Source organism: Fusarium redolens, assembly GCF_020744475.1.
Source record: "Fusarium redolens strain MPI-CAGE-AT-0023 chromosome Unknown BKA55scaffold_4, whole genome shotgun sequence".
NCBI classification, from domain to species: domain Eukaryota; kingdom Fungi; phylum Ascomycota; class Sordariomycetes; order Hypocreales; family Nectriaceae; genus Fusarium; species Fusarium redolens.
This window is the reverse complement of record NW_025763667.1, coordinates 1,831,602-1,843,753: the sequence shown is the minus strand read 5'-3', so window position 1 is coordinate 1,843,753 and position 12,152 is coordinate 1,831,602. Positions and strand designations below refer to the sequence as shown.

At 49.3% G+C, this 12,152-nt stretch overlaps 2 protein-coding genes across 2 annotated transcripts; one reads left to right on the top strand and one right to left on the bottom strand.

The window, feature by feature from the left end:
- Positions 1 to 3,037: 3,037 nt before the first annotated feature.
- On the top strand, positions 3,038 to 8,886 carry BKA55DRAFT_503490 (uncharacterized protein; the record flags this gene model as incomplete). Its single annotated transcript, XM_046187011.1, has 7 exons — positions 3,038 to 3,640; positions 3,688 to 5,941; positions 5,991 to 6,919; positions 7,333 to 7,421; positions 7,473 to 7,815; positions 7,915 to 7,998; positions 8,050 to 8,886. The coding sequence occupies 7 exons, from the start codon at positions 3,038 to 3,040 to the stop codon at positions 8,884 to 8,886; spliced, it is 5,139 nt and encodes a 1,712-aa protein (XP_046053150.1).
- Positions 8,887 to 9,045: 159 nt separating this feature from the next.
- On the bottom strand, positions 9,046 to 10,606 carry BKA55DRAFT_505065 (major facilitator superfamily domain-containing protein; the record flags this gene model as incomplete). The annotated part of the gene is made up of 3 exons (XM_046187159.1): positions 9,046 to 9,813; positions 9,860 to 10,321; positions 10,385 to 10,606. 3 exons carry the CDS (start codon positions 10,604 to 10,606, stop codon positions 9,046 to 9,048), a joined length of 1,452 nt encoding a protein of 483 aa, XP_046053149.1.
- Between the last annotated feature and the right edge of the window lie 1,546 nt (positions 10,607 to 12,152).

Below are 12,152 nucleotides of genomic sequence, written 5' to 3'. Positions count from 1 at the left end.
GCATTGGTGATTTACCATAGCCGTGGCTGGGCAGTCGTTGGCTCCGACGCAGTCTCTGTTAAACACTGCTCTCGTATGTCCTGAGCCGACATATTGATATGCATTGCTGTAGTCGATTTAGCATCTGAAGTTGAAGAAAATTTTGTGTGCGGGGCATCAACAAGGCACCACAATATTGCGTCCAGTATTAATTCAGTAGGCGTTACAGCTTGGTCATGATGGGGCACAATATTGAACTTGTCCCCTCATCAGCCATTCATCATTGGTGCTTACAGCTGCTAGTTGTTTCCTCGAATGCTCGCATGGCGTCTCACCTCATTCTGTGAATGCAGGGAAAAGAAGGGACCTCGATCTAGTTGTTAGCTAGCCTGCCAGCATCTGAATAAGATATTCTATTTGCTATGGAACTTGCCTTCTTAACCTTTGCGTAGGTACTCAGGGAGACAAACTGCTTCCGTCATTCAACAAAGGCATGTTAAATCAAGGGCAAAATCACCAAAGCTGCATACCTGGCTTCTCACAATCTTTTCATGGTTTCCTGTAGTAAGCCACCGAGACCATTGAAGGAGGGCCAAGATATGCAAGTTTGGAGAGGACTTAAAGTTCCACCACCCATTCTTGTCTCCCCCGGGATTGGAGCAAGACAACAGCCACTGTCATTAGCTTGATACCCTTAGTACTGACGAATTGTTTTAACCCGAGACAAGGAGGACGACCCGCAGGTAGCTGGTCTTAAGGCACAACTTTGGGGGCGGTTAGCTACCTCACGTTTCAATGTCCATTCAATTCTCGCCATTCAACTACCGCTCAACTCATCTCGATGCCAAACTCGGAACGGTAAAGAACTAACAATCGCGTAGCAGCAGGCTTTGATTCCATACAAAGAATACAAATAACCATAGACAAAAGCAATATGGGAACCTAAATCCTCAATTGCTCTGTTTTCTCGGTGGCCGAAGCTCTTTCATAATTCCGTCCAATGCCAGGGGCCAACCTTGTAACAAGTTGGGATTGTCCATGTCCTCGACGATCCGGGCCAGTTACCTCTCATCCGCGTCACGACAGAATACCCTTAACTAAAAATCGCCCTAAATGTTGTACAACTCATTCGACCAGCACTGGTTGGAAGAATGCCTGTCTTTATTGAGTTAAGTCCCGGGACAGCGCATAGCTCGTCAGTCGATACGAACACCTGCGGACTTCTCTTGTTTTGCTATTACGGAGTACGTGTCCGCCGTATTCGAAATGATCGCTTGTCAAGATGTAAATTACAATGGCCAGGTTCATGCAAAAGTGGCATACAGATTTGAGTTGTTCTTCCATTGGACATCATTTCATCATAACATAATACTGTTCTCTGTTCACAGTTGACCATTGTTCGTGATTCATGACATGGATTCTGATACAAATCGGCGGAAACTTGCAAACACTGCTTGATAACCTACATCGTCGGTTATGAATATATGACGGGACATCTCAACATTCTCCAGGCCCGTTCAGCTGCCACATCACTATTCCGTGTGATACGATGTCGTAATCCCTGTAAGTTGCTTGAACCGAGGCCACACCACTATGCCTCAAGAGGACGGAGTGTGCCATCTCCAGTCAGTACCTGCAGTAGCTGACAATGAGGAGAAACGTTGTATCAACCTGCAGCAAGCTCGGTAGCATTTGACGTGATGGCTCACTTGTTATAATATATCTACTGTGTGGGTGGACGTGATGCAACATTTGAACGGTGTGGGCGCATTGCAACAGTGCAAAATGTCTCAACATGGTTTAAAAAGGTTCCGTGGTTGGTGAATCGTAAGCTCACCGGAAAATAAGCAGCACGTTGACTCGGACACTAATAAGATCAACTCTTATGGTTATGTTTCCCAGGTTCAGACCGTGTGATATATCATAGTGGGATTGAAGTGCCGTAGATGGGCAGGCGGGATGACATTAGTTTTCCAAGAGCTTCTTGAACTGCCGGGAGCAGCCTCAATACATCGAAGTTCTGCTAATAGACTACCACATGCTTTATGCTTGTTGTCGTTTAACTTGGATGCTCTCTCCTGGATACAAATACACATGAAAAAGGTTATGCGTAAGGTAGTATAGGGAGCCTCAGGCCAAGGATTGTAGTAGTTGACTAAACGAAGGTGTCATGAACCCGGAATTCAGAGAAGCTGGTAGCTTTTTGAGATCTGGGTCTAAGGTGTCTGTATGGCTGAATTCGAAAAAGTAGATTCTTAATGACCATCGAGGTAATGGCTTTGAAAGCCATCTATCTATTTGACAGGCCAGTGAACCATGCCGAACTTTAAACATCCAGGCAGTAGTGAAGCTTGAGGTCCACAAGTCTGAGAAAAAAAAACTTACACAGCTCAAACTTCTCACAATTGTTTCAATCTGTTGGTTAAAGTGTTTGATAAAGTTGAAGATAATCACCATCACATGATCACCATACAACCACGACCCCACTTCCCCTTTACAGCTTCGCCTTCTTAAAAAGGACTGGTGCCCGCTGCCTCGGACAAGCTTCGCGTAAATTCTAGGTGTCTCCGTTGGTATAATCCCTGCAGCAAGGAAAGGTGGCCTACTGTACTTCGTGGGGAGAGGTCGCGGTCTGGAGAAACTTCCACCTCACCCTCAACTTTGTCCACGACAAATACATCCTCAAACCTCAATCATCTTCTCTGAGTCCGTCGTCTTTTCGGTCTACGGTCTCTAGCACAGCTCTGGTTCTCCCTTCTGGTTACCGGTTTTCATCGTCTGCTGTCTCTTGCACAATGTTCTAGAGACAAGACTCGCTAATACATCTGGTCATCCCTCCTCTATCGAACCTCACAATTTTTCAATACTTTTACCTGGCCGCAAGCTTCATTGCTCTCGTAGCCAATTGAACTCAGTGAGTACTTGCCACGCAGAGTTCCTGCATAACACTCCCATTGCGATTCGGGTTGACCCCTTTCTGACATAAAACATCAGTTCATCTGCCATCAATACCGACTCTAGCTAGCTTCACCATTCGAAACAACAAACCACGCTTGCAATGGCTTCCGAAGCTCCCGCCAACGAGCTCTCCGCTGCTCAGAAGCTCATGCAGAAGCACGCAGAGGCTCCCCATCATGTCACTGTCGAGGATGCACCTGATGAGGACCTTCCCATCCGTTCTCCTGCCGAGGCCTCTAGCTCCGCCGAAGCCCAGGCTCCAGCTCCCAAAGTAGCTCCCAAGCAGACCGCTTCCAAGACTCTCGATACTCAGTCGCATGAGTTGTTCCCTGAGCTCGGTGCCCCCAAAGGCAAGGCTGCCAATGTGGCGCCCATCTGGGGAGCTAAGACCTCGAACGGGGCCGCCTCCAACGGTGGCTCTCGTTCGTCTACTCCCGCCTCTGGTGCTGCTACCCCTAACAAGCCATCTATGTTCATTCCTGGCCGCAATGTCGAGTCCGTCACCTTGGATCCCCAGTACATCATGTCTCGTAGTCAGCTAAAGAGGCCTATCCCTGATATCATCAAGGATCTTAACCGCAAGTCTCGTGCCACCCTCTCGATGGCCACCTCCTCCAACGGCCGCTACAGGTTTGATGCTACTGGTCCTCAAGATGTCGCTCAACAGGCGCTCAAGGATTTGGTTGGTCAGATTGGTACTCGAGTAAGTGTTTGTGTCTCCAATTCGCGAGCTAGACTGATATTTGCTAGGCTGCTATCAAAGTTCCGATTCCACAGTCAGCCCGCGCCCACATCATCGGTAAGGGAGGTTCCATGATCAAGGCTCTCCAGGAGAAGACAGGTGCCAAGATTCAACTCCCCAAAGTCGACGAGAGTAACCCTATCGATGAGGAGGATGACGATGCCACCATTGATGTGACTGTCGAGGGTAATGCCCTCTCTGCCGCCTCTGCTCGAGATGCGATCCTCAAGATTGCTGATGAGCGATCTGCCAATGTCCAGACTAAGGTTCGGGGCATTCCTGCTGCCTTCTATCCCTTTATTGCTGGTCAAGATAATGCATTGGCTCAAGCTCTTGAACAAGACAATGGTGTACAGGTCCGCATCCCTCCCCTGCAGGCATACTCTACAGGGCCAGCTGCTGTTATTGCCAACCCTGGTGAACGGCCTATCTTCGCCCCTGCTGGCAACGATGATAATCACATCCAGCTTGCTGGTGACCGCGCCGCCGTGCAAAAGGCTCGTGCCGAGATTGAGCGCCGAGTTGCCGAGCTCCACAAGCAACTTGCTGCTGAGCAGCTCTCTATCCAGCGTGGCCGCCACCAATTCATCGTGGGTGACCGAGGTGTTCCTGCTGAGCAATTCTTTGCTGATACTGGCTGCTCCATTCTTCTTCCCACTGAAGAGGATGATGATGTTATCACTGTCATTGGACCCGCTGATGAGGTTGCTTCTGGTCTGGAGAAGGCCATGGATCTGGCCATGGGCATGCAAATGTCTAACTTGGATATTGCTCGATTCCACCGCAACGCCCCTGGCGGCGCTGCTGCACATGCCGGCAACGTGACTCGATACCTCCGTCAACGCAAGGAAATCGAGCGCCTGGAAACTTTCTACAACACTCACATCAACACTCCTTTCTCAGAAGGCGGTGCACTTCCTTGGGAACTCTACTCGCGTGAGGGTAAGAATGCCATCCGTGCTCAGTCCGAGATTACTGGCATCGTCAATGCTCAGCCTCCCTCTCGCATGAGCGCTATTCCCATTGATCCTTTCTTCCACCAACATCTTCGCAACAACATTTCTCGTCAAGTGAAGAAGGACTACGGTGTTCAGGTTGTTGTCCCTGAGGCTTCAGAGGGCAATGTTCCTGTACTCCTGGTTTTTGAGGGTCCTGATCCCGCCGATGGTCCTTATCAGCTGCCTAGCACTAAGCCAACTGATGCTGAGATCCGTGCCTTTAAGAAGGGGCTCGAGGATGCCCAGAAGCACATTATTGACCTGATCAACAAGCAGGAAGCTATTACTACTGCTACCCTTGATGTACCTGCCAAATACCATGAAAGACTCAGACGATTCATCAAGAAGGAGCAGGAATCTCGCAAGTCGGATCAGATTCCTGTCCGGGTCACCAAGGTCGGAACCAACATTACTCTTCGAGGACCTGCGTCTGCTGTTGAGTCTCTTGCTGCCAAGGCCAATGCTTTCGTGGAGCAAGAGAAGGAGGACGAGAAGGAGCGAGGATTCACTTTGTCTTTCGATTTCCCCCAGAAGTTTGCTAATCACCTAATTGGTAAGGGTGGTAGCAACATTCGCGAGCTTCGAGACCGTTTCGATGTTGAGATTCAAGTCCAAGATGGCAAGGTTGAGCTCAAGGGACCTAAGGCCAAGGCTGAGACCGCTCGTTCTCACATCCAGAGTCTCGCTCGTACACTGGCTGATGAGACAAGTCACACCCTGAAGATTGACCCCAAGTATCATAGGGAGTTGATTGGGGCTCAGGGAAGTCAGATCAACCGGCTGCAGACTCGTTATAAGGTCCACATTTTCTTCCCTCGATCTGCTAAGTCTGCAGATGACGAGCAGTCGAATGCCGATGCCGAAGAGGGTGCCAAACCTCGTCGACAGCAGGCTCCTGATGAGGTCATCATCCGAGGTCCCAAGAAGGGTGCCGACGAAGCTCGGGATGAGATCTTTTCTCTTCACAAGTATCTTGAAGAGCATTCGGCCACCGCTACCGTTGCCGTGCAGCAGAAGCAAGTCGGATCTCTGATCGGACAGGGTGGTTCCGCTCTTGACGAGCTTCGCCAGGCTACTGGTGCTCGCATTGATGTACCCCAGGACCGAGACACTGACATCGTCGAGATTCAGATCAAGGGTACTGCGTCCCAGGTCGCCAAGGCCAAGAAGGTTCTTGAGGAAAAGCGAGCTGTTTTCGACGATACTGTAGTCCGAACTCTCGACGTTGATAAGAAGTACCACAAGGCTCTCATTGGAGCTGGCGGTAAGTTTATATCTTGTACATCTATTTCCACATTAACTAACTCTTATAGGCTCCAACCTTCGCGACATTGTTGTCAAGGCCGGCGGCTCTGACGACCGACGAGAGCTTGCCCGCACCATTCAGTTCCCCAAGCAGGAGGCCGATGGAAATACTATCAAGATCGAGGGTCGCACTGATGTTGTGAACAAGATCGTTGAGCGTATTCAGGAGATTGTGGGTGAGCGTGAGAGCCAGGTTACTGAAATTGTGGATGTTCCGATTGAGAACCATCGTTCACTTATTGGTCGTGGTGGTGATACAAAGCGCCAGCTCGAGTCTAAGTTCACTGTCTCTATCGACGTTCCCCGCCAAGGTGATGGCAAGACTGGTGTCAAGTTGACCGGCCGCCCTGAGAACGTGGCCAAGGCTAAGGAGCATATTCAAGGACTTGTTCAACAGCAGCAGGGTGAGACCATCCAAGTGCCTCGCAACCTTCACCACTCCATTTCCAACGGTGGCCAGTTCTTCCGCCAGCTTCGCAACAACTACTCGGTCACTGTTGACCATGCTGGTCAACCTCTGCCTGCTAAGCCTGACTCTTCTGCTCGCTCTAACGTCGGAGCACTCCCTCTGATCACCGATGACGACGATGCCACATCTGAGGCACACTCGTGGAAGGTTGTCCAGATTGATGCTGGTGACGATAGTGATTTCCCTTGGGTTCTGCGTGGTTCATCTGAGAACGTAGAGAAGGCCAAGGATGCCATTGCCAAGGCTCTTGAGCAGGCTAAGAAGAATGATGCTACAGGCTATCTGGTTCTCCCAGACCCTCGAACCTACCGACATGTTATTGGTCCCAACGGCTCCAAGGTCAACTCGATCAGAAAGGAAAGCAATTGCAAGATCCAGGTCCCTCGTGACCAGGCGAAGGACGAAGCCATTGAGATTATTGGAACCAAGGACGGAGTTGAGCTGGCTAAGAATCTAATTCTTGAGGCTGTGCGAGAGGGCAGCAACAAGACCCGGGAGTAATGATTGGGTTGATTTAGCCATACCTCAACAAATTGCAATGGTATATGGAGTATTCATGGAGAGAATGGATATCCGCTGGGAAAAAGCATAGTTACCAATTTAATAAGAATCAAGAATAATGATGAGATGCCTTAACCTTTCTCACCTACCTTCCTTCCTTAATGTTGGACGCATTGTGAGGATGTACTCTTATTCGTGTTCGGTGGAAATTAGACTATCACGTGAACGCCATGGTGCACCCAACCCAAGGGTACCACAACTAACATCTTAAAGCCTACACACCGCCCTCAAACTTCATATCGCATTGTGTTGCTGCTCGCAGGACTGAATTTGCCCACCGCGAATGTCACATCCCAAGAATTGAGGTGTACTCTACCTAGATGGGTTCACAATTGTCGCCCGCAACAGCTCCCTGGGATGGGGTCTCAGGCCAGGAGCAACTTTTTGTTCTGATCACAGGTGCCAATAGGTTTGCTCGATTACTCTAATAAACACGGAGCAACAGCTAATAGAACTCTAGTGGTATCGGTCTCAGTATTGGAGAACGACTAATCGACGAATTCCTCGCTACACGATCTTTGCGCTCCCACCTCATCCTCATCCCCACCACACGATCCAAGTCCAAGTCCCTACAAACGATCAAAACCCTTCGTGACTACGCCAGAAAAGCCGCGCAATCTTCTACAGCACTGCGTTCTCGAATCGGGAGTTCATATCGCTGGGAAGACACCGTTGCGCGAATCCATATTCTGAGCTTGCAGCTTGACCTGTGTGACTTGCGCGGGGTGTATTCTTTCGCAAATGCTTTGTTACGAGGCCCGGTGAGCAATCCTGAGGGGCTAGAGGGCGAGTATCTACGAGATGTGCGTATTCACAGGCTGGATACTGTTGTATTCAATGCTGCATATGGTGGGTGGTCAGGGGTCAATTATCCGAAAGCTGTATGGACTATCTTGACCCAGGGGTTGGTGCAGTCTGTTACTTGGCCAAACTTTAAGATGGCCCTCCCTACTGCTCTTTTGTACGAAAAGCCCAACTACAACTATGTGAGTCAGAATCTGCGTATCTCAAGGATTTCACCAATTGACTGAATGCAGCCTAAGGAACCTTTACTCGGCGAGGTTTTTACAGCCTGTGTTTTTGGTCATTACATATTGGCCCATGAACTCCTCCCACTACTTAGTCGGCGATCCGAAACCGAAACACCAGGCCGTCTTGTCTGGTCCAGCAGCCTTGAGGCCATCGATAGTGTTCTAGATATGTCCGACTTCCAGTGCTTCAATGGCAAAGGCCCGTACGAATCCGCCAAACGAGTCACCGACATCCTCTCCCTTACTGCAACTCTTCCAGCCGCTATGCCATCTTCCAGCCGCTTCTTCACTCCCGACGACCCCACTGAGGCCCGCGATAAACCCATTCGACCGCGCATGTATCTCACCCATCCGGGAATTGTTGCCAGCACCCTGTTCCCAGTTCCCTGGTTTCTCATGTGGGCATATGAACTTGCTCTTCTGATCAGTCGCTGGATTGGTTCGCCCTGGCACAACACGGACAGCTATACTGGTGCCAAATCCCCTGTTTGGATTGCGCTCCAAGAGCAATCTGCGCTTGATGAATTAGGTGCCGAGCGCATCAAGTGGGGGAGCAGCTCGAATCGTCACATGCAGGTCGAAGTCAAGAAGACAGAAGTCGAAGGCTGGGGTTGGGAGGGCAAAGTCGAAGATGCGGCAACGCTCGAGGCTGACACCGCTGTTGGTGTTTTCAAGAAGGCAATCGGGCGAAAGAGAGGCGCTAAAGACGTGACCAAGGAAGATATCGTGAGATTCGAGGAACTGGGCGCCGAATGCTGGAAAAAGATGGAGAACATGCGATACGAGTGGGAAACCATTCTTGGGGTTAAAAAGGCGTCGAGTACAAGATCTCATCATGGGTAAAAGATCCAATTGGCGTTTAACTAAGGAAGGAAATGGGCATATTGCGACAACGACAGGCATAGATAATCGTCAACAGACAACAGTAATATTAGTAGCTCCCAAAGTCATAGCTTGGGATGCCATACGCCAGGTCCCTGTCGCATTCAGTTTGAAATCCAATCATGCGTTAGTCGTTACAGTCGTGTCCGACCGGTTTTGTTCATCTGAGCGAACACGTCGAAGCATCGTCTTTTCTGCCCGACCAAAAAGCCCCAAGCACAAAGGGAGGGGCACTACGGCAAGAGCCACAACTGCTTGGAAGATTAGGGCATTCTTCATGTTCTTCGGAGGGTTCGCATCTTTATCTGCCACGAGCGCATCGCTGATAATGATGAAGATAGCGCCAAAGAGCTGGCCACCAGCCCACGCCAGGGTTGAAGTGATTTCGGGACTGAGTGGGTGGCTGAGTTCGATGAGAAATTCGAGTGCGATAGGAACCAACGAAAAGGAGGAGGCGCCCAGAATGGCGAGGACAACGTAGGGACCAGCAATATTCCTCGTCTCAGGCATCCAAATAAAGATCAGGTAACTGACACCAACGAGTGGGACCAGAATCTTGAGAGTTAGGAGAAAACTCTTTGTGCGATCGATAATGGGTGACGAGATAGCGGAGGCGATGAGACCAACAACGATAAGCACGGCACCGCCGATACCAGCTTCATCGTCAGAAAAGCCATAGGGCGAGAAGATCTGATTGAGAAGTGAAGAGATCGAGTTGAAGAAACCGACGTATATGGAGAAGGGAACAAGGATTAGCCAGATCTCGAGAGAACGACTCAAAACCCCAAAGGATTCACGAAGACTGAGTTTAGGGGTCTCAGCTGCTGGACCAACAGGCGAGGGAGGTTTGGCTGGAACGGCGAACGCAGGCACGGCACAAACCGTTGACTAGAACCGTTAGCTGTGGAAAGTCAGAAATTGGAAGGGCACTTACGATGATGGAGATGTAGAGAACCATATTTGACACATCGCCGGATTTTTTTACCATGAGTGGTGTAATCAGTTGTCCAAATGCTGCACCGAACGGATTGGCTAGACTTGTCAGAGCTGTTGCGGCGACACGTCCACGGTTTGTGAACCACAAATCCGAGTATCGAGTTGGTGCTGCAAGAATAAAAGGCTGGGCAAATCCAATGATAATCTCCCCGGCCATCGCATAGGCGATACTTCCACCACTGGCTTTGGTAGAACCAGCGTATCGAATCCAATTGCCAATGAGGATGAGAACGGCGGCTGTCATGAAGGCCAGCTTCGGACCCCGGTGAAGGATGGCAATGCTGATGGGAAAGACAGCCACAAATGCAAGGAAGAATGCAGTGCTGATCCAGTTGATGGTAGATTCGCGTACATCATAGTACTCGGCAGCCTGTGATGCTACTGGCGCAAAGGTCATCCACTATCGTTCTTCTGTCAGCATATGCATCTCATTCGGCTGGTTGGTTGGGAACTCTAAACTTACATCCCACGACACAATGATATTCATCAGCGTAAGCTGAGCAAGACCAAGCCAACGTCGTTTGTAGGTGCGATACTCTGTCGAAACTCCTTGGCGAATGCTACCGTCCTCGGCCTCGACATCTCCTTCGCCCTCACCTGTTGCTCTGCGCTCTTGAAGAGTAAAGTCCCTTGAGCCGAGCTTCTGTTTGCGCCAGAAGCGGCCACCAACACCGTCGCTACTCATGATGCTAAATAAACCAGGGAGTTGTCGTGATCACTTGGGTTCTTGCGTATGTGATTCCTATTAAGACCTGAGGATGGAGTTGAGAGGTTGAATTGGGGGAAATGCGTTTCGTTCGATTTGCGACGTTGAAATGATGATGCGTGACAGGGACAGGGATACACCGAGCAATGGCAGTGTCAGTCGGTGCCAGTGTCAGTGTCGGTTTCAAGCAGAGGTCCAGCGAACGAGGACGTCCTCATGCACTGTCTGACTATGGTGGCAGATGCATGCAAGAAAGAGGAGAGTATGATTCAAAGATACCGAGGAAAAAAGGAGTTCGGACGGAGAATTGATAACACCCCCAGTGATGGTGTTTATCACCTCACTTGATTCAAAGTCGCCTCACTGTAATGTCGCTCTCCTCTGATCGAGTCCTTGGATTGTTGGTTCAACCTTGAACTTATTACTCGACGTTTACTGGGATCCTCGCTTCGGCTGGACTTTAGGGGTACTTTGATTGATGGGTCGATCGCGGATTGTGGGAGTGTTTCAGCTTGGCGATCCTAGCGGGCTTATAGATGCATTGTAGTTGTTGAGCAATTGGGTGACAAGTGGTGGACGAGCAATGAATAAATAAAGATCTTATTTGATCTGGAAGAGGGGGGGATGGGTTAATTGAATCTTATCTATCTTGGAAGGAGGACACTGAACCCAACTGCCATTGCCGTCAACCGGAATCTTGCCATCCACAAGAGGAAGTCCGTGTGGCACCTTTGCCATCACCTGCCTACCTTACCTGCACCTTCACAGACATCTGCATCGAGTACAGCACACGACGCTAACGGTAACGGCTTAACGTTAGGCCTTCTGATAGGCCACTACAGGCACTACAATCCAGGATCAGAAACGCCCTTGCTGCAACATCCATCTCAAACTTCAACCAACCGAGCGTAGATTATTTACTAACTTGATATAGCACTGGCCGGCACCACCTTAACTCGTGTTGTTGATCTATCTGTAAAGAGGCAATATCTCCTTTTAGTGTTCATATCTAGAGACTATTGATGCTAGTCTTGTATGAGATAGAAGCATTGACGTTCATAGCGCGCTTTCTGTTGTCTTGCGAAATCCAGACAATGTGCAAATTTGTGTATTTGTATTCAACTTCGTCGTATCGCCCTCGAAACTAGTATCCAAGCAAGGAATCTGAAAGCGAGGGTAAATAGGATCCAAGATTCAGGATCAGGTAAAGTTCCAATGCAACCACAGCATGCACCATACCTAACCAAGCCAACCGAACGTTATTACTTTTTAACCGAGCTCTGTATGTCTGCGGCGTTGCTACAAGGTATCAGTATTGGCTTCTCAAGATCTTAATGAAAGTCAATCGAGGAGAAGTAGAAGTTTACATTAGAGATCCTGAGGTTTTGGTATGTTCTTCTGACCTTCTTCATTAACCCTAAACATCAGAAGATTGATAACGGCCGTTGATGGTATTTTGAAGTTTCCATGATTTACGACTTTAACAAATGGTCTGATTGATATTGAGAAGGTTTCTACTTATTGT